Below are 27,751 nucleotides of genomic sequence, written 5' to 3'. Positions count from 1 at the left end.
AAGTCTTTTGGCAGTCACTGGGTCTAGGCAGTAGAGGAGCATCAAGCAGACTTGCTCCCTGCTGGAAGGATCTATTACACTGAAAAACCTGGGAGAAGGCACAGTGTGACTAGACTGCTGCCTGAAAGGGAAGAGAGCAGAGAACACGAAGGAGTGTGAGCAGGTAGGTGGCCCTCAGATCAAAGGCTAGATGAGAATATGTGGTGAACAGTGAGAAGAAGTGGATTTCAGTCTGTATGTTCATTGGAAGTCAGTCCATGCTGTTTGCATCAAAGATGTCAGTATTTTGCTTTCAGCTGCACCAATAGGTGCAGCAAATAGCCTAAATTATATTTGTGCATCAGTAATAACACATCTCCTTTCTCCTCCACAAAGAGCTGAATACAATATACTGAAAGAGCAATAAAGTGAGTTAAGGTTAGAGAATTTTATGTTTTATCTCGTTTCAGTCGATCAAATTTTATGTATGTACGTCACAACAATAACTTTTAAGTTACATACAGTAGAAGACACCAATTTGGTGCATAAAATTACTTTGGTAAGGGATGCAGGCTTCTCAGTTAGAATTTCATGGTTTTAACTATGGGGAGCTGCATCACAGCACTGAGGTCAGAGCTGTGAGGTTGTTGGCTGGTGAATAACTTTAGATGGAGGCATCAAATCAATGTGTAGCCTGAGATTTAGAGAGCTGCATGCAGAGAGTGGGTTGTATTTTGGCAGAAAATAGCAATTCTTTTAACATTATAAAGATACACAGGGTTGTATTTGATACACACTGCAGCTGCTCTCTCCAGGCTTTCTCACATTGCACATGCAAAGCGTATTTTTTTCTTCAATTCTTCATGGAGCTGGAGGAACGGTATTAATTTTAAAAATATAACCAAGGAGAATAAACTCAGACTAAACAACTTACAACACATAACATGACAAAGCTGAAACATTACTTGCTTTGAACAACACACTGTATGTGCATCAACTTGTCAACTCCCTTATGGCAACTGAACAAATGAGCAAGTCCACTGGGAAGTCGATTTGACACCAAAAGGCCTTGTCATCAAAGCCAGTTCTGCGTGAGTTACACAGCTGAAGCCACTTAGTGTCAGCTTCCATTTCAGGAGTGTGTGGTCAGTGGTTAGTGTCGTCTGCAGTGGGAGGCCAAATCACTCACTGACATGTCACGTCCTACTGGCAAGTTAGGCTTATTATTTTTTTTACACATTTTAATAAATCCACAGGCATCTTCCTAAGTTATTTAAAAATGTCAATGGACAAACTTTAAGTGAGGTCAAAGGATTAAGTGTTACACACATTCAAAGACATTACTGTCACGGTTTTGACCATGCATGGACATACACACATAAAATTACTGGTCAACATTATGTTAAAGTCAGTCACATATGACACGGTATTAAATCATTACACAAGCTGCGAAAATACTAACAGTTCAAATGCTTATAACAAAGTAATTAAAATTACTGTTGAACACTATAGTCTGTTGGAAAACAAACTATCATGTTTTATACCAATGCTTTCTCCTCTTTTATAATTGTGTGTGCACGACATGGTAAGTACCAGTGCAAACATAGGTTGACTGAAGGTGAAAACCTTATGTGGGTTCTCATTCTGCTACAGTGGTCCAACGTTTCAGATAGCCCATCTCTAATTTTAAGCTTGGTGACTTGTTGTGTTGCCTGCAGTGACAGCCAGCCTGTCAACACGCTGGTTATTTGTAATGATGGTATAAGGCATTGCTCTAGAGAAGTGTTTACTGAAAGGCAGCCTGCAGCCCAAATCTTTAAAATCTCTGGGACTGTGACGGGGGCAGATGTTCAGGATCTATTGACAGTTACTCTGTTTACAATGGTTCCACCCCCACAAGTCAGGTTTCATTAAAACAGAGGAGAGCCTCAGCCAACCATTAAGTTATAAATGTAATATGCTAAAACAGCCAAACTATTCAGTGGGAGGGAAGAGGGGTGAGTTTCCTTTAATGTAAAGGGCCTCCTGCCAAAATATCTCCTGTCGCAGGAGGTTCTGCTTTTACCATATGCGTTGTGTGGTTCATTTTCAAGACCCACCAAGAGCCAAGATCGCTGCTGGAGCCCAGAACATTTCTGAACATATGCTGGAGCATGTGTACAACTAAAAATAAAACACTTACTTTCCAAGACAGCAGGTTGTGTTTTCACTGGGACATCAGGAAAGATAGTAAATATTTAACAAGTGATATGAAATGTTTAAGATTCAGTATTTAGTAAAAATTTTTGTCCAAAAAAAAAAAAAAAAAAAAAAAGACGTTTTAGACCATATTCTTGTTATTCAGGTCCTGAAACATATTTTCTCCATTAGCTTTTTGTTACGACCACTGGAGTCCTAAATGATCATAGTTTTGCTTAATTCTTAAATGCATAATATTAGGGATGTTTTTTCCATAAATGTCACCGTAAATTTAACCACTGTTGCTCACTTAGTCACAAATATTTCAAGTATATAATTTTCAGGTGTATTCGACCGTTAGAGGTGCAATTTGAGGGCACAGCCTCTTTGAAAAGTAAAAAACTATGTGTCTATGACAACAGAAAGAAAAAGTTATTCAAAAAACTAATGGTGATTATTGAATTTTCAGCCAGGATGGCGGCCGCTAGCACGGCATCTTTAGGCTGCTTCTCAAATGTGTTTTAACCTTTTCACATTGTATAATAAATCGAATATTAATCAGGAATAGACGTATACAGTATTTTAATTATAAGTCAAACTCTTCACCCTGTTTATTTAAAGCTTTCAACAACATCTCTGCAAAGTATTCCTAAGAGACATTTGTCCACATAAAGGTGAACAGTTCCCAACATATAAGTGGTTGCTGCCTCTTACTGAATAGTTAGAGCAACTGCAGAGATGCACAACAACACTGTGCTTCCTCTGAACAGTGTAAAGATGGAGAATTTCTCCAAAACATTTCAAAAATCCATAAACAAAAGAACAAAATAAGACATTAAAAAGACAATTACAAGTTAAAGAGAAGAATGTCAGTCAATGTCACTGATTTGCTTTTGAGCAATGCATGTGTGCCCTGCTAAAGATGTCCACTTTTATCCACTTTTTGTTTTTGCTTTAAGGAGTCTTCTGAATCAGCAGAGCATAGGAGGATAGCAAGATGTTGAAGAGGTCAAAGGTGACTGATCAAACTGCCACCGGGCAGACAGGTAAGTGCAAAACGATGGACGCCATCTCTGATTCATTCACACAGCTCATCCTGATGCAAAATAAGTATTCATGTTATATTACATTGAAGAAGAAAAAAAAAACTGCCTGCAAGATGGAAAATCGGCCTGAAAAGATTGGATCAAAGATGCTGTCTAGAAAGTCCACCATTTCTTTTTTCTTTTTTGGAAGGAATATCTGAATAATGCTGTATTATGATGACATCTGAGCATTTCTGCAGAGAGAAAATGAAGATAAGCACCAAAGCTTTTTATTTGTCAAGTGGAAGAACAATTTTTCGAATCCCTGCACAATATCATCATCCAAGATGTCATGAAAACACAACACCAAAGACTTTTTTTGTCAATATGGACACAGATGCAGTTTTTTTGTTCTGTCTAGAAATGAAGAACCAGCAGCAATGAGTCTGAATGAATGACTGACTATAGGCACCACAGATGTCACAGGAAAAGGTGCAAACATGGTGTAATAACTGAAAGCAAGTTTAAAAATGAATCATTTGCTGGCAAAACATGCCAAAGCTAAGAATCTTCATTCAGGGTTAATGTGAAAAATTATAATTACATACAACTAATGGCAACAAGATGATCATCAAAATCAAAAAGGATTCATGACACAATCGCTAGCTGCTGCAACAATTGAAGAAAATGTTTGAATATGAGGTATCTTTGTGAGAAAAAACAGAATAAAAGCTTATTTAAAAAATTGTTTCTCCCCAAAGCATCCGCATATTATTATTCTCAAGCACCGCACAGGAATCATCCTGAGATTTTCAGGAGAAATGCCAGAGTAAGCTTAAAATGAAGTCTAATCAGCAGTCGCATAATTATTTACATGCTGCTGTAAGCACTATATTGCCATTTGTCTAAAACTAACCATTTTCTGTGTGTGAGTTCATGTGATGCTGTCCTGCCCAGTTTGTGTCTTTGTTTGTGCTTTGGATTTATGGTTTAGGCACTGTAAACTGTGGTGTTTTGTCTTTATTATGTGACCATAATCCTGTCAAAGTTCCAAGTTGCCTTGGTGCTTTTGTCAGGGTTAATACTTACCTGTCCTGTTCCCTTTCCTGCCATCACGTTGCTTGTTAAGTCGACAGTTCTGAGGAAGTTCACCAAGAAGACAAAAGTATTCGAGCAAAAAAGAAAAGGAAAGAAAAGGAAAGACATTACACAAACAAGTCACCTTCAGTAAGTGCATGACTCTGTTGTGTGAGTTGCATGTATGATGTTTGTCTTTTCACTCCTAGAAAGGTGTCATCCAAGATGGATGATTCAGCTTTCAGTGTCACAAGAAATGCATTTCATTGTGACATTTTAAACAACCTGCACATGGATACTAACTTCAGGCTGTTGCTGGAGGAGCCTTAATTGCCATGTGTCTACTTCATCTGGTATTTTAAAGGTTTTAAAGTTATTACATTTACATTTAGCAGACGCTTTTATCCAAAGCGATTTACAAGTGAGGTACAAGGCAGCAAAAATCGAAGTCAAGGAGAAAACATCAAAGCAAAGTCTTATCAGAAAAGTGTTCACAGTTCGCGAGATGCAAGTGCGAGAAAGAGCAGAAGGGAATTTTTTTTTTTAATACATATATTTAAGAGAATTAAGTGCATAGGAAGATGCGGAAGAGTTCTGTTTTCAGCAGTTTTTTGACTATTGGGAGAGAGTCTGTTGAGCGAGCAGAGTTTGGTAGCTCGTTCAACCATCGTGGGATCATTGCGCTGTTGCGAGCAGCTACAGGAAACCAGTGTAGAGATCTAAAGAGTGGTGTGATATGGGTCTTTTTAGGCTGATTAAAAATGAGGCGAGCTGCTGTGTAGAAGGTCTGGCTGGGAAGACAAACACTTCGGTCTTGGAGAGGTTGAGTTGAAGATGTCTCTCACTCATCCAGGCTGAGATGTCAGAGACGGGCAGAAATGCACGATGAGATAGTGGAGTCGTCCGGTGGAAAGGAGAGGAAGAGCTGTGTCATCAGCGTAGCAGTGATAGGAAGGACCGTGTGAGTGAATGATGGCACCTAGGGATGAAGTATAGACAGAAAAGAGAAGAGGACCAAGAACTGAGCCCTGCGGCACACCGGTAGAGAGTCTATGAGAGTGAGAAAGATGCCTCCGCCAGGATATCTTGAAGGTTCGTCCCGATAGGTAAGAACGAAGCCACTCTAGAGCTGATCCAGAGATGCCTAAGCCAGAGAGTGTGGACAAGAGGATCTGATGGTTCACAGTGTCAAAGGCTGATGATAGATCAAGTAGATAGAAGACAGACGATTGACCTGTGACTTTTGCAGCTCGAAGATATTCCACAACAGTCAGGAGTGCCGTTTCTGTGGAGTGACCCCTCTTGAAGCCAGACTGGTAGACATCGAGGAAGTTGTTCTTGGAAAGGAAGTCTGAGAGTTGGTTGAAGACTGTTTGTTCCATTGTCTTGGCCAGAAAAGGAAGGAGGGAGACAGGTCGGTAGTTCTCCCCTACAGAGGGATCAAGAGAAGGCTTCTTGAGCAGTGGGGTAATCAAGGCCTGCTTGAAAGAGGTTGGAAAAGTGATTTGAAAGTGGAGAACAGCTTTCTGGTGTCCGAGGTGTTGCTGAGCTTCTCCTGGTAGTAATCAATCTTTGCCCTGGTGACACTGTGAGAAAAAGGTCCAAGTAGATCATGATACTCAGCAAGGGCAGATGAAGTCTTGGATTTGCGCCACTTCCTCTCAGCACTCCTGAGCGTGGTGCATTGTTCACGGATCCAGTCAGTGAGCCACGGATTAGAAGGTGAGGGACAAGCGGGTCTCGAAGACATGGGACAGAGACAATCCAGACACGATGAAAGTGTATTGCAAAGGCTGTCTGTGGCTGCATCTGCATCGAGGATGGAGATGTCCTGTGTTGGGGGCAGAGTTGTGGAGACCAGCGAGGAAAATCGATCTGGGTTGAGAGACCTGAGGTTACGCAAGAATGTTAAAATTGTGGTGGGAGATAGGGATAAAGACTGTGAGTTGAATGAAGAAATGATCTGATACATGCAGAGGAGTGACCAAGATGTTGTCTGTGGTGCAGTTCCGGGCGAGGATGAGGTCGAGGTTGTTGCCAGCTTTGTTGGTCGAAGGAGTAGAGACCACACATCAGCCGCATGTGGTTTGTCCAGGTGGATGTTCAAGTCTCCCATGACGATGAGAGGAGTGCCATCTTCCGGGAAGTGGGACAGCAACATGTCCAGTTCATCGCAGAAGTTCCCAAGTTGGCCCGGTGGTCGATATATCACAATCACCTGAACTGCAATCAGTGCTGTGATCCTAACGTTCACTGCAAGAGAACTGCAGGGCAAGAGAAAAAGAGGCTGGTGACAAAGTGGTCTGTGCGCAGGTGAGAAACAAGTCGTCCTCTAATAGGACGCCATGTCCTGTGTCTGCGGTGGAGAACAGGGATTTGGTGAAAACCCATGGTATAACAAAGAAAAAGGCTTTCTGGAGTAGAAAGGGTTAATGTGAAGCAGAGTAGAGAAATAGAAGTTAAAAGAAGTTAAAAATAAACTTAAAATAAATTTAAAGTTAATATGATGAACCCCAAATAGCATGAATTTGGGGTTAGTAAAAAAGATCACCATGTTGAGGGCACTTAATTTTCATGAACATTAAGGCAAACCAGGCCATGTCCTTAACTTAGCCTTTGTTTCTTTGAGATTTTCAGTCTTTTTATGACTGGACCTCTGTGGATTCACTGTGACAACCACAACTGTCAAAAATACAAAACTGCACTTTCTACAATCCTAGCAGTTCAAAGCATGTCTACAAGAACCATGTGCTGTCAAGTTAACACTTAACACTGAGGTCTTGAGGTAATCAGCTGGAATGGCACCCATGACATCTGGAAGTACTTAAGCCTCACTCAGCTCTCAATACCCATTGATTTACTGTATCACGGTGACACAAGTGGGTAACACACTGAAGACATTTAGAGGAACACAACTATGCAATTCTCTAAAGTGTCAAACATGGCAATATGCAATAAATGTAATGTAGAAAATTTACACCAGTGACCAGCCTAATTTTCCTAGGACACATACAAATGAAGAGAGTTCCACATTAGTTATAGCATGAGCATTGCAGCTGTAAATTGAAGTCCTAACAAACTGGCTGAAGCTGCACTGATGAGAACGGGCACAACACCACAGAACAACAGAGGGAACATGCTGGAGAATCAGCAGATTTTGAAAAGCTTTCTGAGTGCACCCTTTTTCATTCGTTCATTTTTATCCTTTGGTTATTTGGCAAGCCAAGTGTATTTATAAAGCAATTTCAGTATATTAAGGCATTTCAATGTGCATTACAAAGCAATAAAAATGCAAGAAGAAAAACATTTAGGAAAGTAAAAGAACATAAAAGGATGCCAGCACAGAGCAATAAATAGAGTAAAGTAGTAGAAAGTACATGTGGTAGGTAGTCATTGTTGAGTGTTAAAGGAGGCCAGAGTTAAAAAACTGTTACATCCTCTGTAGGTTTGTTCCAGCTTTGAGTAATTTTGTGGTTAACAATGTGTGATGTAAGAAAAGAAAAATGATAAATGAATGAAGAAATAAGTATCCAGAGAAAAGACAAAAGACCTTTAGAAAATTCTTTCTGACCGCTGCTTCCATTTCCAATAAACTGTACCACTGAAATTGTTGCTTTTAAAGAATCCGTAATCTGGTAACTATACATCATCATGAAGTCCAGCTACAACAAAAACAATCCATTAAGCCCAATACAATAGCAAAACTAAAACTACATTTCTGAAATGCTCGTTAGACGGGTAAGTGTGGCTCAAAAAAAACCCTTAAAACGTGCAAGGCTGCTGCTGTTGTTCAATAAGTGTATATATACACATACATACATACACTTGAACACTAGTGTGTGTATATATATGTATATATAAGTGTGTGTGTGTATATATATGTATATATAAGTGTGTGTGTGTGTATATATGTATATATACATATATATAAAGCTTTTTATTTCATGTACAGTGCCAGTGAAAAGTTTGGATTCATCTTCTTCTTCACTGAATTTATTAGTGTGTCTCTGGTGTTTTGATTTGATAACAGCTTTGAACACTGTGTTTTATCAATCAGCTTTGCGAGGTCGACCACAGCAATGAAATTTCCACATGTGCTGCTTTATGTTCACTGTGCAGTTCAACTCATTCCAAACAATCACAGTTGGAGTATCACAGAGGCCAAATCACTCTCCTTCTTTGTCAAATAGCTTTTTGATATGCCAGTCAGCCACCTATTAATGCTGGTAGTTTTACCGTTGTGGCGGACAGAAATCCAAACACACATGTCTGAACAGTCTTTGGATTATGGTGTAGCTGATCGATGTCGGCGTCAAGACAGTTTTATCATATTGTTTGAAATTTTTATTATGGCTCATTTTTTAAAATCTTTCCAGATTGAGTGGTCTTCAGTATCAATTGGCAGTTTAGAAAAAAAATTGGACTGTAGGTGTGTCCAAACCTGTGATTGGTACAGTACATGTTTATCTTTTTGATGGCTATCAGACTGATGCCAAAAGATCAATATGTTGGTGATTAGTGCAAATATAGATATCTTTTATGATTTACAGCATGTAAAGTATTTTAAACAGAATTTAGCAAGCACACCAGTCATTTGAAATATTATGCTTGTTAATCTTCTCAGGGAGAACAGGAACCTTTAGGAATTGTTTTCTACTAAATTGATGCAGATTATTCTTCATAACATTTTTTGCTGACTGACCTGTGAAATCAATGCCTGGCTTAAACATTCAGTTTTAATTGCTGTTCTGCATTAATATGCTGATCAATACTTCCATGCAAACATATTGCTTTCAGTGATGTACATTTCATCCCACAACTGTTCAGCTTATTAACAATAATAAAACCATTTAAATATTATCAGAACTCTGAAAAATAGCTGAACTTTGTGCTTGTTAGCACCTGCTGCAAGCAATTTACCTTCAAAGCGCCTCAGAATGCTATTTATCTATAATGTATCTAATTTGTATTTTCTTTATTTTACTAGCCATTAGAAAGAAATCCAAGGTGCCAGGTGTCATGATAACACAGTTTATGGAGGAAGTTCCAGAGGGAGTGTCAACTCCAGATTTCACCCGTAAACCCATTGCTCTGACTATTCAAGAAGGTAAGTCTTCATTTTACTTAGATAATTGTTTCTCATTACAATACTTCAAACATGTGGAATTTATAGAAAGTCTAAATGTTTTATGTTTAACGTATTTAGGTGTAATTACAATAGAATTAAAGCTGAGGTTTTTTGATTTTATACTCAAATGACTTCAATGTGCAACAAAAAACAATTGAACTGGCCTTGTCCTTTCAAAACATTTAGAGGAAACTGTATTTTTGATGAGTCATTTTATTAAAAACAAACCAACACTAATATGAAAACTCTCATTTGATTCTATTTCAAGGCAAATTTGGATTCTTTAAAGCCAAAGTAGTGGGCACTCCAATACCGACTGTTACATGGAGCAGAGCAAATGGAGAAATACTTTTTCACCCTGATTTGTGTCTTCAAAAGTATGACGAGGCATCTCAGGAACATACCCTGGAGGTAAGCTTTAAAGTACGGTATGATAAGACTTAAATTGCTTTCAGGGATAACAAAACTGCAGTCAATTCATGTGTTTGCATTTCATAAGTTTCCTAAGGTTGCTCCAGAGGATGCTGACACCTACAAGTGTTATGCAACAAATGAATATGGAAGGGCTGTCTGCCCTGTTGTCTTGAATGTTATCGAGGGTAGGCTCTTTATCATTCTTTGAATCACTCTACACCTTTCTTCAAGTCTGCTAGTATGCATCTTCTTAAGAACAGGTCAAAGTTTAACTAAACTCTGGTTAACTTTCAATTAAAATTAATGGAATTCTTTGTTTACAGTTGGATTCTCTATGACCAAGGAATTTCAAAAGATACAAGGAGAAGGTGAGATTTCAAATACATCATGACCCACAAAGATTTATCAGAAGGAGAGTGGTATACACAGATCAGGCATAATATTATGAACACCAATGCAATTACATGCAATCCAATACAGTTCTACCTTTCCTAGGTTATAGTTTCTCAATTTTGGGGCTGAAAATGTCAGAAAGTTGCTAATTCTACTATGTGTTTATTATTGAGGCCAAAGTGGATAGCGGATTCATACTGGAGTGGATTATAAGAAGAGGTGGTTCTAATGTTTTATATTGTATTTGGTAGATAAAGCCAAGTCATTTTAATAAATGCAGTCCAAGCAAGTAATCACATTTTTAGAAAAGCCATTTCTCAGGAACTGGCCAACCACGCACACAAAGACGGATAGAGGTCAGTTGTCATCTAAGCTATCAATATTAGGAATGATACAGCAGCTCAGATTTTCTAATTCTACCATCAAGTCCATATATTTTAAAAGCCACTTGCCATTTTATTTATAATTACAATTATTGAGAAGAATCTAGGGGCAAAATGCATCTGTCATGTCAGGTTAATGCCACAACAGCACAAGCAGTTTACACATGAATGGCTCGTTTAGAAATTGATTGAAAATTTCGCATGCCACCAGTATCACAATAAGTTGAACCCTACACAACCTAGATATAGTTTTGCATCCCATCTCAAAGCTGTCATGGTTTCATTTTGTCAAAGAATATCATCATCAAAAAGAACGTCATTAATTAGGGCTTTGTTGCGCCTGAGCAAAGTTAACTCAGTTTCTCTGGGCCCGGTTAAAAGTCTGAGACTATATTGTTATTTGGACATAAAGGGGCAATGAGTCTACAACAACATTTTTGTATTCTTGTCCTAAATTTGTCCTACTTTCCTCTCTGAGGCTTGTTCATACAAGTTTTTCATGTCAGATTTATCAGCCTCTCCTAACTGCAACTTTTAAAATGCATCTAAAATATAAATTATGCATTTCAGAGTGATGAATACCACCGGTTCGTGATAAGATGCAATATAGTTGCAAAAACAAAAATATTAATACTGCATTTGTCAGGAAATTGTCTTCCTAACTGATCTGCATTGAGACCAAAATAAAGAGGGAACGGTTCAGGCTGCATGACGTTAGACACTAAAAAACATCTTTCTAAAGCAAAGGGGTCCATGACTAACACATAAGGTGGTCAAGAGGAGGAAAATGATAATCACAGCTATTAGTATAAAGAAAATTACAGCCTACAGTAGGTAATTTTACACTGTCAGATGTTATAACAAAGTATAATACTGAATGGAGACCTGAATAAAGACCCAGAGGCAGCGACAGGAGGGAGAGTATTTTCCTACTTTTCTTGTTACTTAACCACTAGCCTGTTTGTTTAGAAGCTGCTATGCCAAAAAAACTACAAAATTCTAAATGCCAACAGTACATTTGCAGGGCATAGTCACAATAAGAATTTATTATATTTCTAATCTATTTTACTATCAAACTTACTGTAAACTTAGTGTAAAATTAGTTCAGATTATTAAAATGAATGCATTTTAAGGGGTAAATTCATGACAAATTCTCTTAAAAGGCTTGTATGTTCCATTTATGAACAAATGTGAACATATGAGTAATCAAACAGACTTTTCTAATTCATGTAGAATGTTTATGTAAAATGACAGCATGGCGCTTCCTCGTGTCATTCTTGCATTGTTAATGGACTTATTTATGATTCCCTAGATGTGGCGGACTTTAGAAAGAAACTTAGAAAACGGTAAGATACTGTAAACCTTTCATATTATTAAACTTTTTTCTCAATCATTCATACAGTAACTTTGCTATGACATTATACAAGCAGCCACTATCACAATGTAAATTAGTGAAACATTTTTACCTCTGCAGTAATCCTGATGGAACACGTGAGCAAAAGCCAATGGAGCCAGATGATAAGGTCTGGGAGATTCTCCTTAGTGCTGACAAGAAAGACTATGAGAAGATCTGTGCTGAATACAATATCACAGACTTCCGTGGAATGCTGAGGAAGCTCAATGAAATGAAGAAAGACAGAGAGAAGGAGATTGCAGAGGTATGTGGCATACAGATTGCTTTCTTTTTTCTGTTAAATTACAAGAACCTCTGTCTGTTACAATTCATTACGGCACTTGTTCTAGCAGCCTGTTTTGCATTTGATGTCTGTATAGACACTTTATTTTAACGTTATGCTGTTTTTTGCTACTGTAGTTTGTTACACACATCAGGACACTGAAACATATTGAGGTCAATGATAATGACTGTGCAACAATTGAGTTGGACATGGACCTCAAAGATCCTGTCAGCAAAATGTACCTGTACAAGGTGAGACATTATTTATTTCAGACTTATTTGCTTTGATTTTGTAATGATCAAAAGGGAAACATGTTCCTAAATCCTACAGAATGGTGTCATGGTTCCATTCTCCATAGAAGAATGTGAGGGAATGAAGCATAATTTGAAACAGGTTGGCAAGAAATATGTGTTCATAATTAAAAACCTAAGCTCAGAAGATGCTGGACTATACTCAGTGGATGTTGAGGGCGTTAATGTATTCTCCACGAATTTTAAAGGTAAGTGATCAATCAACTGAAATTAAGTGAATTTTTCATTTAAAACAGTAACTTATGACTGTGATTAAATACACACAATAAGTCTGACCAGCCACCGGTGACCATGAATGGAATAAGCAGTTTAGAAAATGACAGAATTAATGAAATCAATTAAATACTCCCTCTCTTTCTTTTTGAAACCCTGCAGTACCTGAAGTTGACTTTGCAGTTAAAATACAAGAGGTCAAGGCACAAGAACGAGAGGATGCCCTCTTTCAATGTGTTCTGACTGCACCCATGAATGAGATCAAATGGTTTTTCAAAAGTGCTCCACTTTCAAATAGTGAAAAACATGAAATTATCGTATCTGAAGATAAGCTTGTCCACAAGCTGATTGTGCGGGATTGTATACTTTTGGATGCAGGTATCTATGCTGCTGTGGTAGGAATTAAATCCTGCAATGCCTGGCTTGTAGTTGAAGGTGAGACATTAATCTCTTTCTACTTTTTATTTTTATCCTTGGAGATTCTCATTACATAATATAAAAATAAAGTTACACGCATAAATAAAGAATATATTGCAAATATTTTACCCTGACACTAAATAAGTTAAATTCAGAATTTTGGTAAAAAATTATAAATTAATTTGATTTGACTTTTAGCTGACAAAACTCCTGCCAACAAGGGCAAGAAGGCAGCTCGCAAAACTACCATTGCTGGAGGGGGTAATGATGAAGAGCTGATGAAAATAGCTAAGGAGCAGCAGGAAAGATATGAAAAAGAAATGAAAGAAAAAATTGAAATTGCTAAGAGGGCTCAAGCGGAGAGAGAAGCAGCAGAAGCAGCCGCCCAAGCAGAGGCAGAAGCTGCTAGGAAGTTGGCAGCTGAGGCCAAAGCTGCAGATAAGGCAGCAGCTAAGGCTTCTGCAAGGTCTAAGAGGGCAGAAGCTGCTAAGGACCGAGCACCAAGGAAAACTAAGAAAAAGGACACTAGTGTTGCCAATGGTGCACGTTCCACTACAGACAGTGCTAGAAGTGTGGATAGTGCTAATGGTGCTAGTGGGGCTACAGGTGCTGGTGGTCCAGGGGAGGCTGGTGCAGTCGGAAATGATGGGGGTAAAAGTGCAGAAGCTGACAAAGGCCTCGAATCTGGGCCTGGTGGTGGTGCAGATGGAGGAAAAGATCGAAGTGATGCTAGAGGTCAAGCTGGGCTAAAAGTTCAAGGTGGAGCTGAAGGAGTAGGAGTAGGAAGTAAAGGTTCTGGTGTGCCTGGAGGAGGAGCTGGAGATCAAGTTGGTGGTGCTGAAGGTGGAGGAAAAGATCGAAGTGATGCTAGAGGTGAAGCTGGGCTAAAAGTTCAAGGTGGAGCTGAAGGAGTAGGAGGTAAAGGTTTTGGTGTGCCTGGAGGAGGAGCTGGAGATCAAGTTGGTGGTGGTGAAGGTGAAGGTTTGGGAGACTACTATGAAGAAGAATACGATTCATTTGAGGACGATGATGAAGAATTTACCAAAGAAGGAGGAGAGGGGGAAGGAGGAGACGGAGAAAAAGAAGAAACACCCAGGAAACATATGACAGATCGTCCACTTGTTCTAGATGCAGCGAAAGGTAAGAAATTCTGTCATGTTGTAATACACATCAAATAATTTGAACTACTCAAATGAAGTACAATTCTTCTAGATGCATATTAGGACATAATACACTATAAATGTTTGTCTTTAATATGTTTCTAGAAAAATTTATTATTATTTATTAATATGGTGACTAGATGCATTATATTAAACAAGTGAATTTATTTGTTTTATATTTTGATATTACTTTAATTTCATTTGACTAACTTTTAGATTTCAAAGTAACTATTGTATTATACTATTTGTTGACTTTCCAAAACTCTTCCAGTTTTTAAGTCAATATATTTAATATTATTCCTAATATTAACAGTTATTTTTATTAAATGTTTGGAAAATTAATTTTCTGAATATAAGATTGTGCTCAGGCTAGCAGCTGAAATAATGTAAATGTAAACAGTTTAAGTTTATGTTCGAGTCAAATCATCATTAGATCAATATACATGTAATAATGTAACTGAATTGAATGTTGAACTCTCTATGAGCTTAAAATGTATTTTTAATAATAGGAGATAATAATGACGACAAAATCAGAAATCAACAAGGTGAAAAGACTGAGAATAATGAAAAGCGTCCCAGAAAGAAATATGTGGAGGTTGAAGAACCTGTTGCTGGTAAGAGATGTCAAAGGCTGCATGTTGCAGACATACTACTGTTGAAATCATTTGGGAATGACAAAGATTTAATAACTTAGATGTAACCTTAACAACAACAACAACAACAAACACAACCCACTTTGCTTTTCATATAGTTGTTGTACCTAGGGGTTGCCTGGGTTTTGGTTCCCTTTATGGGTTGCGAGTTATGTTTAGTAATTTTTGGAAACCCTTGCAGAAACCCTATTGCTTTAGGTATTAACTTAAAGCCCATACATGCGCTGCATGTCCTAATTCAGCAGATATTGGTTAAATAAACACAATGTTAAGTCATTATGTGTTTAGTTATCACTTCTGAGATAGAAGGTCACACACTAATTAATGCTATAGATGTATAGATAGATGTGAATGCTATAGTTTTCCTACAGATAACCCTTTGTTAATAAACATAGATCTAACAAGTGATGGTAATGTTGTGGTGGACAGGGGGCACCATGGGAAAATCTAATACTGGCCATGATCAATAGGTGTCAAAACCTGCAGAATCACAGCACAGTGTAGCTGCAGACATATCTGAGTGTCAATGGTGACCCTTCACCATGACAACGTTAAAACCACCAGGATCTCATGTTGCGGCTGATGTCTGTTTGTGCAAAGAACATATGTTTTCATGTTTGTAGACATGTTTTTCTATAAATTAATATATTATGGAAGTCATGCACAAATTTGTTAGGCAGTGTATAAAAAAATGGAAAAGCAGAACATTTCAAGTTGACAAAATATAAGACAACCATTTGTAACAAATTGAGAGGCATTTAAACAACCTAAGCTAAATTTTAATATGAATTTGTATTAAATTTAAAATTATCTTCATTACTTAATTGTTATAGTACATCCCAGGTGAGCAGATGCATGTATTAAGTGCATTATACTTTTTAACGAAATAGTCTTAATTCTAAATAGAATAACCCTAATCAAGACACTACACAATGACACTATGCACCATAACCCTAATAGAAAGCTGCTTTTTACTTTTTCCACTATCCTCTTGCTTTGCACTGATGTTAATGTTTATTATTTCTGTTGTTTTTGTTTGTTTTCATGTTGACATTTTAATTGTTATTGTTACTGTTTTCATTAATGTTATTTGTAAGGCATATCCAACAGAGACACAAGAAATAGTGGATTGATGTGAATTACAATGATATCCCCTGAAACTGAAAAGCAAAAAAAAAAAAAAAAAAAAAAAAAAAAAAAAAGAGAAACAAGTGATGGTGATAATGGCAACGGGCCAACAGCAGGCAGCGATGAATCTGCTGAATATGATGAGCGTGCAGATGGCGGTGAGCCAGCAGCAGCTGGCAACTGTTCAGGCCATGCACGTCAAGGCCCATTGATCGAGGAGACAGTTAGTGGTAAGATTATGGGCGCTGCATTAACTGCTGCATGGGAAGAACTGTCACTAAACAAAGTCATCTGATGAGCAGATGACTTTACAATGGTAGAAGGATTAAGAGAAAGAAAATTGTGTGGCCACTAAGCAAAATGCTACATTTGACCCATTTAAGCTGCTGTTTGGAATGATTAAAAAAATTTGCAAGGATAACTTTAACCTTCAAAGTGCCTTTAAAACTTGCTATTTTGACTTGATGCACTAATAATTTTCGTCTGTGTAATGATTTCTTCAGTGGTCATAATGAAATACTAGTTAACAGCGAAATGAAATGTCCAATGGTTTTCATAGCGGGGGGCCTCAGCAAATTGGGGAGAAAATGAGGGAAAAATGCTTTTTAAAAATGGCTTAAATAAAATGTAATTATTATATTGAATATTGTACAATATAATTTATACTAACACATGGGAATCTTATATGCCATCCATTTCTAATTTCCTGACAGCCAAAATATCATTCATCACACAGACTGTCAGCATAGACCTGGCAACAATCTGTGCCTGGCAACAAAGCTGCTTTGGTCTTAAATTTTAGCTACTGTAGCTACCTTACGCCAACAGAAGCGGCTTTTTTTTCCATCTTTCTTTGTTAAATAACTGCCTTAATCCTCTCCTGGTTCTTAATACATCTTGCAAAACAGGGCACCCTGGCCAGAAGCTAATACTATTTAGGTAGTCAGTGGCATTTAAAAAATTTAGTTTTAGGTTTTGCAGATAACCGAACAGCATTGGCTAGAAAATTCAATTTATATGACAAACGGTTTAGAAATCAGCAGGTATGTATTATTTAATATTTAAATGTCCTCTTATGTTTCATGTATTATGCTCATGGGCTATATTTGTGTGCGTCTTTCTGTGAGGCAGTAATGTTTAAATGCATCTGTGCTTTGTGTGCATTCGTATTAATCTTGCTTGCTGTTTCAAATGTTAATTCAGGATGAGTCGGTGCATTGAGATTAATTACTGAAATTCAGCAACTACAGAAGCAAATTTCTTCTTGATACAAAAACTGTGATACTTGTATGTTGCCACACAAATAATTTGAAGATCAAAGACAATCTGATCTGACTTCGGAGGATAAAAAGGACGACCATCTAAATGAGCTTCTGGACCATGAAGACAAATTTCAAATCAAGAACTGCTAATTTCTTAAAATGACCAAGGAACTGTTAGTCCTGAGTGGAATATTTTATATTTTTAGAGTGTGCCAAGCATTACAAAATCAACAGGGACAAATGAGTGGGGCAATGATATTACCACGAGGCGTGCCAAGATCTGCAAGCTTTGAAGTCAAAGTCCCAAACAATCAAGCTACACTTTATCCAAGAAGATCTCTTCATCAGGTTTCAAATAGATGCAAAATATGCCACTCCTACATCCCTTAAAACTTTGATCATGTGCATTTTACAAATATATGTTCTGACATCAAATCTGCATCTTAACATTTTTAATTGGTAAACAATACAATACATTTCAATAGAAATGCAGAAACAAGATGCAAAGTTATGATGTATTCTCAAAAAGTGAGGTAAGTGTATACAGACAAAGTGCATAGACTATGCATTGACCTTTACAATAATGCATGAATTCCTTGTAAATGTTGATCTATAAGCAAAAATTCCAAACAAGTAAACAACACCTTGTATGCAAATGTAAGTTGTAAAAAGTAACCATTCACTAATTTGCTGGTTGATAAATCCTTAGAGCCCGAAGTTCATTTTCAAGCCGTGCTTTCTGACTGCAAAGCCCTTATTGGAGAAGCAGCCCAACTGGAGTGTAAACTGAGTAGTGAGAAGAGTGTGGGAACCTGGTACAAAGATGGAAATGAGGTAGATCTGGTCATTACTACATGTAGCATAATAGGCCTAGACAATACGGTGTTAATATAACCAACAGGAATTAGTGATTATTATGCATTCATATACATTAGAAAATATGATGAAACTACATTTTATTGTTGAGTTATTATTTTTTTCAGATTAAATCATCTGAGGGTGTAACCATTTCAAAAGAAGGAGGTTTCCACAGGCTTAAAATTAATAAAGTAACAGAAGACTCTGCTGGAAAATATAAATTTGAAGCAGATGGACGGAAGACAGAAGCCACGATTCTTGTTGAAGGTAAAAACATTATCCTCACAAAATTCCTTTACTTGCATTCTTTATTAAATAACGGTGATAGGTAATGGTCATACATAAAATATTACATATTATTTTAAAGTAAATAATAATCTATATATTTTATTCTGATCATTTCAGATCCACCAAAATTTGAAACTGAGGACCTGGAAGCATTTAAAACTCCTGTAAAAGTGAAAAAAGGGCAAAAAGCTACCTTCAAATTGTCATATTTTGGAAAGGAACCTATAAAAGTTCAGTGGTACCTTGAGGGTGAAGAGCTGTCTGATGAAGCAAATATCAAAATAGAGCTTTATGAGGGTTACAGTTGCCTGTATTTAACCAAGCTGCAGCGCAAGGGAGCTGGTGAAGTGAAGATAAAACTCAAAAATGAATTTGGGACTCTTGAAGCCTTAAGCCAGCTTACTGTATTGGGTATGTAGATGTAAATTCAAACACTATTCATACATTATTTAGTAGTAACATTAGTTGTGCCCATTTTTCCCATTTTGTTACATGTTCTGTTTTCAGCACAGACTAATACTACTGTCTTTTGACAGATAAACCCACTCCTCCAATGGGACCTCTGGAGATTGTTGAGGCAACTGGATCTGCAATTGAATTCAAATGGAGGCCCCCAAAAGACAGTGGCGGCTGTAAGATAGACAATTATATCCTCGAACGACAACAAATTGGTCGTAACACTTGGAAGAAAATTGGGCCAATTGGTCCAGAGCCCACATACAAGGACTCTGATGTAGACCACGGCAAGAGGTACTGCTATCGCATTAGAGTGGAGACCGAAATGGGAACCAGTGAGCTGATGGAAACTGAAGACATTCAAGCTGGCACAAAAGGTAAAACTCAGATCAAACTGAGTTGTGATGCATTTTAGTACAGATGCAGTCACACTAGTAATATAAAATGATTTCTTGACTGTTGTAAAATAAGTCAAAGCTTACTGTGATGGGTACATAACATGTAACAAAAAAGCTGGTATTTAAAATGTGTCAAAGCTAACAATGCTGTTTAAAGGTATGCTCAGCTTTATTTAACCAATATGAAGACCAACACATTTGAAAGACACTTATGAGATAAAAGTTGCTAGCCCACATCTCCTGCTAAAGGGTTTGAGAACTAGCTAATTTGTATTAAACCAAAATTTCGCGCATGCACAAAAAAACTGACCTTTTTAGACGAATGCATAATCACAGACCATAAAACCCTGTGTGTTCAGCATACCCTGGACCCCCTTCAGCACCAAAAGTGATCAGTGCCTTCAGGAACTGCATCAAACTCTCTTGGTCTCCTCCTTCTGACACTGGTGGAAGCAGTATTCTAGGATACAACCTCGAGAAACGCAAGAGCGGCAGCAACCTCTGGGGCCCAGTCAATCCACATAATGAGATGATCAGAGGTAACTATGTTATTCATAACTTGCGGTATTTTAGTTTGATCATGTTAGTTGGTATAGTGGGCAACATTCTCTTTGTATGTTTCCTACACAGAAAAAGGATATAGTTTTAAAGACGTGATTGAGGGTATTGCGTATGAATTCCGTGTGTCAGCAATCAATACCTCTGGAGCGGGTGAATTCAGTGCACCATCTGAGTGTGTGTTTGCCAGAGACCCTAAAAGTAGGTGGATGTTTTGAAAAGTTTCATTTATCTTTTTTTATTCATAATTATTACTGCCTACACATTCCGAGCACCGACTATTTGTTTTCTACAGAGCCTCCTGGTAAAGTCATTGACTTGAAAGTGACTGACTCTACCTACACAAGCCTGTCCCTGTCTTGGACCCAACCCAAGGAAATTGAGGGGGTTCAGGATGAAGCCAAAGGATATTTTGTGGAGATGAGGCCTGCAGAACACACAGAGTGGGACCGCTGCAACTCAAATGCAATAACTATGACATTCTATACAGTGAGAGGCATGAAGTCATTGGGCATGTACTGGGTGAGAGTCATTGCTACTAATGATGGAGGAGAGGGACCGTCACAAGAGCTGGATAATTACGTCCGTGCTATGCCTCCTCCTGGTAAGATATTAATTCCAAATGATTACTTAAAAATAATGGCATTTAATATTAACAAACCTAAGTTAATCTAAAGTGATAAATCCTAGCCAGGGAAAGGGGCTGCAAATTAGCTTTTGCTAAATGCTCTACTGCAGGGGGGCCCACACTATTTTGGCTTGTGGAGCTACTTGTAAAATGACCAAGTCAAAATGATCTACCCACTATAAAAATACAAAACATGTATTTATTTATTAATATATTGAGAATTCTTTATATGCACAATATATATATGTTGGTGTAGCTTGCCATAACTGCATGAACTCATATTGCACAATACAACTCTGTACATTTTTTGTCATTACCTTACTCTGATGACTTGCACTGAATTGAATCAGCCAGGGATGCATAGTGCCCATGCAGATAATGGATAACCAGCTCCTCCTGAGCCACAGCCACCCCAGAAACCCAGAATATCAGAAGCTTGACTCAAGCAATTAGGTTAAATCCTCAGGGGACACAACTGGGCTTATCTAATGGCAACTGTTTAGCTTAACCATTTTATCACTAGTAACTGCATTAAGATCATAAAAACATTGACAGGGTAGCATATGTTTTGTCAGAAAAAATGTCTTTAATCAGAATTAAACCTGAGAATCCAATTGCTTAAAACATAACTCTAAGAGGCTACATTTGGACCAATATAAAAATCCTATTCTAAGTCAACTAAATAACAAATTACTGTAGTGCACCAATGTGCTATGATAGGGATACAATTTTTGTGCAATTTTCCTAGTTTTCTTTGTGTACTTAAAAAGCAACTGGTCAAATATAATTAATGACAATGGCTAACTTTCACCCTGCTGTTCACCTAGTGAGGCCCCGATTCACAGAAGCCAAAATACAGAGCTTTATGATTGTGAGAGCAGGCAATGCTGCACGATTCAACATTAACTTTGTGGTAATATGAGAATTTAAGATCTATATTCACAATAATATATAAAAATGTATTTTTTCTCCTCCCAATTCTAAAAACAATATTTTTGTATTCTTTGTAGGCTTCCCCTTGGCCTGAGGTCATCTGGCTTAAAGACGGAATGCCAGTGTCCAAAAAAGTGACCATAAGCACTGCAGATGGTACATCCCAGCTTCTAATTCCTTCAGCAGAGCGCTCGGATGGTGGAATTTATACAATCATTGTCAAGAATGTTGTTGGGCAAGAAACATTCAACATTGAAATTAGAGTCACAGGTGAGTTTGATGTAATATAATACCTTCATACATAATAACTGACTCCTTTGGCATATACTTTAGATAAAATGATAAAACATTCTATTCTGAACTGTACTTGAACACTAGATGAGCCTAAGCCACCAGGTCCAGTGGAGCTTGATGAAAAAGTTCCTGGTACTGTGACCATTTCATGGACCCCATCTCCAGATGAAAAACGCGATGACAGGCTGTACTACACCGTGTCTAAGCGTGATTCACATACACAAGCATGGCAAACAGTTGGAGATCGCATCTTTAACAATAGATTCACTGTCGCCAACATAGTACCAGGCCGCGAATACCAGTACAGAGTTTATGCAAAGAATGACATGGCCTGCTCCAAACCCTCCGAATCACCAAAGTGGCGGATTCCTGCTAAAAAAGGTATGCAAGTACCAGTGTTTTAAGGAGAATAAAAACAAATGCCAGTGGGCGGGTGGATGTACTGTATGTCAGGTTATGTAGAGTATGTGGTTGTTTTCTAGCATTATTTTGTCATTGGATTTCATTGAGGTAAACACAGTAGATGGACTTATGTAATCCAACGGCAAACCAACACTTGTACCCTGCGGCCTTCAGAAAGAGATTGGTATCAAAGTTTAAAACAGCTGTGGATAAAAAAAAATTATTAACTGGCTGACTGATCCACTTTCCTCTCTTAACTGCTAATGTGTTCCACAGCTGGACAGGAACAGCTGGTAAAGGAAGGAGGTCTGGTTTAGTGTGATGGCTGCTTTTGACACTTCAGAAATGTGACTAGCGAATCCCCAAGGCAAAAAAACAGAAATCCCAATAGAACTGCAATGTAGATGTCTTAATCTATTCATTCTAAGCATACTGCAAATACTGTATTCAAATCACATACTGACTGAAGAAAAATGAGTGAATGACTGAAAAAAAGATGAGAACAAACTAAAAATGTTGCACAGTTTCAATCCATGTACATAGTACAATAACTGCAGTACTTCAATCATGAATAGAGTGAAGTCCCTGTGGGAGAACGCTTGTACCATGCCCACATATATGAATACCTCCCTTTATACTGCCGACAGGATGAAGCTACAGAAACTTAGCTTTATGCATTTTCAGTGTGGATAGATCAATAATGCTGTTGTTAGGGAAGTTAAGGATAAGAAGTTCACCATTTTGCTTATTTTAGCAGTCTCGGGCAGCTTTTTTGTAATTGTTTTTAATAAGAGTATCTCTACTCTACACACCTCACATTTTTAGGAACGCATCCAGTTAATTAAAGTTTAACTCAATTCAATTCAATGGTCACCTAGTAATGGGAAAAAAAAAAAGCAGCAGCAGATAAAACAGGTTCTGTCTGATTTGGCCCTTTCAACATAAAAAAGCAGCATGGCATGCCTAGTGTTTGCAAAACTTAAAGCACGTCCTGTCAAATTAGGCCCTTATGGGAAGTGTATTCACATGTAGGTCCACACAAACAATTTGCTATCATTTGTAAACAAACTGTGTGGTTTTGCATGCGGTGCAGAGGTCTGTATATGGAACAAAAGTATAAAAAAAGTAGCCGATGAAGATCTGTTTGTATGGATATCCACAGAATTTTATTACCCAAACATTTGGTCATCACATTTTCTATTACCACAGAACTATGAAGTGAGCTTTTTTTTTTTCAATAAAAGACTAGTTTAAGATAAAATTACAGTATATTGTACTTGTAAATTTTATAACCTACATTAGTCCAAATGCTGATATATTTTCTGGTCAAAATTCTAATATCACCCAATGCCTAACTGATTTCTTCCAGAAAAGTTCATTGTGAATGTGCGAGAATCGAAGATGTGCAATCTGCAGTGTCCTCCCAAATTCCTTGTCCCTCTGAAATTGCACACTGCTCCCGAAGGGTACGAATGCTTCATGACCTGTGCATTAAAAGGGGATCCAACACCTCATGTGACATGGCTCTACAACAACCTCAGCTTGAATACCAATACTAACTACTTCATCTCCAACACCTGTGGAGTGTGCTCTCTGCTCATCTTGAGAGTTGGTTCTAAAGACACGGGAGAGTACAAAGTTGTAGCGGAAAACGCTCTGGGGAGGGCAGAGTGTTCCACTAAACTGTCCGTCAGAGGTAAATTTACCGGAATGTACATGCATTTTTAAAAACTTGTTTGAATTTGGCGCTGAAAGTGCTGGTGGTGCCCTTACACTTTATGTTGGCGAAATGACAACATTCCGAACAAAACAGTTAACTGTAATGTTTGAGAAAGAACAAATTAAACTACAGCTTCAAGTTGACCCCTAAGATCAAATTACAACAGCGTCCAGTCACACCAAAGTCAACTGTGAAAAGAAAAGTGTGGAAGAAGAGCAACAATAACCCGCTTCTCAAAGAAAAACACAAGACTGTCTTAAGTCTGATGAAATACATTTTGATAAGCCAGAATGTTCCCGGGAGAAAGTCCTTTCGACAGATTAAACAAAATGTGACATTTTCACAAGTCTTCAAATAAGAAATAATGAGGCTTTCAAAGAAAATAATACAATACCCTGTTTGAAAAATGGGGGAGGCTCAGTGAAGTTATGGTGTTGCTTTGCTGTGTTTGGCACATGGTGCCCTGTTCAGGGTACAGTGAAGTCAGAAACACATTGCCCTGTAACCAAAGAGCTTCGTCTGAGTCTCAGGTCATGTCTCCTTCACCCGCACAATGACTCCAAACACACATCTACAATTACGTAAGAACAGATGAGAAAAAGTGGCCTGCTTTGAGTTCTGATTTTAATACAGTTGAACAAAAAAGTCAAAACTCTCAAAACTCAGATTGAAGGCGCCCATCAAACAAGAAGAAGCTATAGCAGTTTGTTTAAGAGCAATAAATCCGTATTAATAGCTCCAAAAAGCAATGAATTATGGTGACCTCAAAAGGGTATACGACAATATAGTCAATGCCATTTTATCGACTTTATTATTTGAAATCATGTTGTCTCAAAGTTCAAAACCCGTGTACTTTTATTTTTTTCATGGATTAGTGGATGGACTTAAAATGCTTTAAGTGGAGGGTAACAACACTACATTTGTACAACTTATACATGTTACATGTCTTATATATGTTGATCTAAGAAATCTGAAAATAACTCCCTTTGTTTTGTTTTTTCAGAATAAATGAAGACAACGAAGATGGAATATTTGCTCTAAAACTATTAAAAAAACTAAGTTCATTGAAATTTTGAGACATAGTAGCATTTACTTAATCACTCAGTACTACATTCTACACTTATAACTGGCTGATCTATTTATTACTGGCTGTGATACCATCATCATAGTCTGTTTACCATTTCATATACAGCATCAATAATGTCTTAGGCATTCAAATGTTAAAGAAATATAAGACAGATGTGTTGCTGCATTTTCCATTTGCCAATTGTAATAAAAGGGATGCTTGAATAATGTGTAGTTTTGTATACTCTATTATGATGCATATTAAACAACAAAAATATTTACAGAAGCTTTATACTTTTAGTACTTTAGTGTTTAGCTAATTCATATGAAAGTATTTTGTCTAAACATTTTTCTAGCCTTCTCCTCACTTGTATAGTAATAGATCTGCCAGTTGGTTTGCATTTTATGCAGGTGAATAAAGTTTGATGTAAATATTTCATGCTGCTGTTGTGATGTTGAATTTATAATCTGAGCTGAATAACACTTGGAGTTGAATACTTACTGATACAGTTACTGATGCTCAACAGTAGGGCTGCAGAAGAGCTGCAGCAGAGTGCACAACAGTCACATCACAGAACTTGTAATCACATCATGCCACCACTCTTGTTCTTAATACAAAAGAAAATCCACATGGTTCATTATTTCTTGGCCAATCTACAAGCCAAGCCTTCATTTATTTTACTCCAATATAAGGGTTCTTGTATACATGAAGGTGCAACAACTGCATACAGTTGCCACCAAACATAATCATCCTTAACAGGTTTATTCTGACCTTAATCCTAAAGAGAAGCTGCTGAAGGACCTGCTGTTTAAGGAATTGGGCATGCAAGAAAGCTAATGTGCATCCCTAAGTTCAAGTTGTTCTGTAAAGGAGAATAGGTTAAAGTCACCTCAACCTGATTTGAATGTTGATGAACAGCTACCACATTTATCAAGCTGAAGATACTCCTGCTAAAGGGGGTCACACCATTAAATGCAGGCCATACACAAATATGTGAAATTGGATATATGCATATTTTTGTCACGTTGTTTAATTTGTTTCCCTTTTGTCTAGTTTTGGGTGTTAGGTCACATTTTTGCTAAAAAGAAAATTTAACGAATTCACAAATCTTTACTGTATGTTGAGGTCAAGCCCTAACAGCAAGCAGGCATCACATGTCATGCCACTCATTCACCTCCATAAAGGTTTATGTTAATAATGTATATCTTTTCATATTACCTTTGCTGAGCAAATTTTTGTGACATCTGACTTCTGAGTCTATTAAGAAGAATCGACCAACAGTCGTACCAAGCTCAAAAACATAATGAAAAGGTGCAATATAAATCTTAATGTCAGTCAATTTTAGAGTAATATGCTTCTTGCAGTAGTATATTATGTACTAATTTGTTTTTTGATTCAGTCAAACAAAATGTTAAAAGTTACAGTGGCTCATTCATCTCAGAGTGTTGTTTTCTTTTACATGGCCACAGCAATATCAAAGTAAATAAGAACATTCATGCAAATTAACTCTATGGGATTAAAGAAGTTCTCTGAAACTTGACTCTTTAAATTTTGGGGATAATCTTGGAGTATCTGAATATCATGGTTAATTTATTCTGACATGTCGAACAATGAACAAAAATAAATTAAGGAACTTTGCTAAATCAAAATTTAATTCATTATTAACTCTTGTTAAATGCTTTGATAAGGATCAGGCAGCTCACACATACAATTAAGCTAAATAAGAGACACAACTCTGACCATGTCACCTGTATCACTTCCCAAAAGACCTTTCTCCCTTTTTTTCGAAAGCAAACGTGTGATACTGCAGCAGAAGTTCTTGTCTTGAGGAGGGATTAGAACACTTCGCCGCTGCATTTCTTGGGTGTCCCCAAGTGTTTTAGGGCCAAATCCTTGTCAGTACACTAAGAGCCACAGAACGAAAAACAGCAGCAGGTTAGGCCGATCTGAGAATCTCTGAAAAGTTTTACTGCCTCTTAAACAGAAAGCCCACACTCAAGATTCAGCAGGAAACAGACAGCAGAGAACAGCAGTTTGCTTTAAAAAAAACTGTAAGTACAATTAACAAATTGGGCAACATCCCTCATTCTTACCATAGGTTTGGATACTAAATCAAAATCCTTTATATTCAAAAGCCAGTTCATGGAAATATGTTTGGTGCATTTGTTCTGTGTGCATATTTAACAGCAGTTTGGGTTTTACTCTAAATAAATTGATTATATTTTAATATCATTAAAAGCATTATTAGTGTTATTCATACCAAATCAACTAAATTTGTGAAGCATATATTCTCATCTAAATACTGCAATGTTGATGAAAGCTCTAAGATGGTAGTTGAAAAAAAAAAAAAAGACAATTTACTTACAACAAAAAGACATTTTACATAGAACCAAATGTACAAGAGCAAAAGCATTTTACTAGAGAAGATTGGTAGTACAGTGAAAGTACATGATCTGCTTTTGAATGCAGCTTAAACATGTTAGACATGTAATCAGTTATTCATAAATAACTTAATTCATAAAATCCTTGATAAAGCTATTTTTTGTCTCAGATAAATACAGCTTTGCAGCAAATGCACCAACTGCAAAAACTGAAAAAGATGTAAGTACTTAATCAAGTGACAAATCAGCATATTGAATTCCAATTTAATTTAACATTAATAGTTAAAGTGGCTATCAAAAATAATGTGAGGACAAAAGATCCTGTAAACAGACTGAACACATAAAAATGACGGTTCCCAGAACCAAAGAGAG

General features: G+C 37.3%; 1 protein-coding gene across 2 annotated transcripts; it reads left to right on the top strand.

The window, feature by feature from the left end:
• Nucleotides 1-25,055, top strand: LOC137128052 (immunoglobulin-like and fibronectin type III domain-containing protein 1). Of its 2 annotated transcripts, XM_067505729.1 has the most exons (25): nucleotides 1-163; nucleotides 3,117-3,203; nucleotides 9,247-9,366; nucleotides 9,656-9,798; nucleotides 9,887-9,986; nucleotides 10,125-10,169; nucleotides 11,890-11,923; nucleotides 12,052-12,235; nucleotides 12,391-12,504; nucleotides 12,584-12,752; nucleotides 12,940-13,212; nucleotides 13,393-14,334; nucleotides 14,864-14,968; nucleotides 18,107-18,231; nucleotides 18,381-18,522; nucleotides 18,661-18,954; nucleotides 19,080-19,376; nucleotides 19,757-19,936; nucleotides 20,028-20,156; nucleotides 20,251-20,559; nucleotides 21,411-21,496; nucleotides 21,594-21,786; nucleotides 21,895-22,191; nucleotides 23,582-23,908; nucleotides 24,936-25,055. In XM_067505729.1, the coding sequence occupies exons 2-25, from the start codon at nucleotides 3,155-3,157 to the stop codon at nucleotides 24,938-24,940; spliced, it is 4,662 nt and encodes a 1,553-aa protein (XP_067361830.1). In that variant the 5' UTR covers nucleotides 1-163; nucleotides 3,117-3,154; the 3' UTR covers nucleotides 24,941-25,055. The 2 variants fall into 2 exon arrangements, with proteins under 2 accessions (XP_067361830.1, XP_067361831.1); XM_067505730.1 differs by lacking the exons at nucleotides 1-163; nucleotides 3,117-3,203 and adding an exon at nucleotides 4,287-4,409.
• The last annotated feature ends 2,696 nt before the right edge of the window (nucleotides 25,056-27,751 follow it).

The sequence above is a fragment of the Channa argus genome, chromosome 5 (assembly GCF_033026475.1).
Source record: "Channa argus isolate prfri chromosome 5, Channa argus male v1.0, whole genome shotgun sequence".
NCBI classification, from domain to species: Eukaryota; Metazoa; Chordata; class Actinopteri; order Anabantiformes; family Channidae; genus Channa; species Channa argus.
Note: the sequence above shows the minus strand (reverse complement) of the source record. Positions and strands in the feature narration are given on the sequence as shown.

What these genes read in the sequence shown, in the direction of transcription:
- LOC137128052 (XM_067505729.1), top strand. Translation starts at nt 3,155, where the DNA reads ATGTTGAAGAGGTCAAAGGTGACTGATCAAACTGCCACCGGGCAGACA. An exon ending in TCAAAAGATACAAGGAGAAG is followed by an intron (nt 10,170 to 11,889) that starts GTGAGATTTCAA and finishes ATGATTCCCTAG; the next exon opens with ATGTGGCGGACTTTAGAAAG. An exon ending in AAGCCAGCTTACTGTATTGG is followed by an intron (nt 18,955 to 19,079) that starts GTATGTAGATGT and finishes GTCTTTTGACAG; the next exon opens with ATAAACCCACTCCTCCAATG.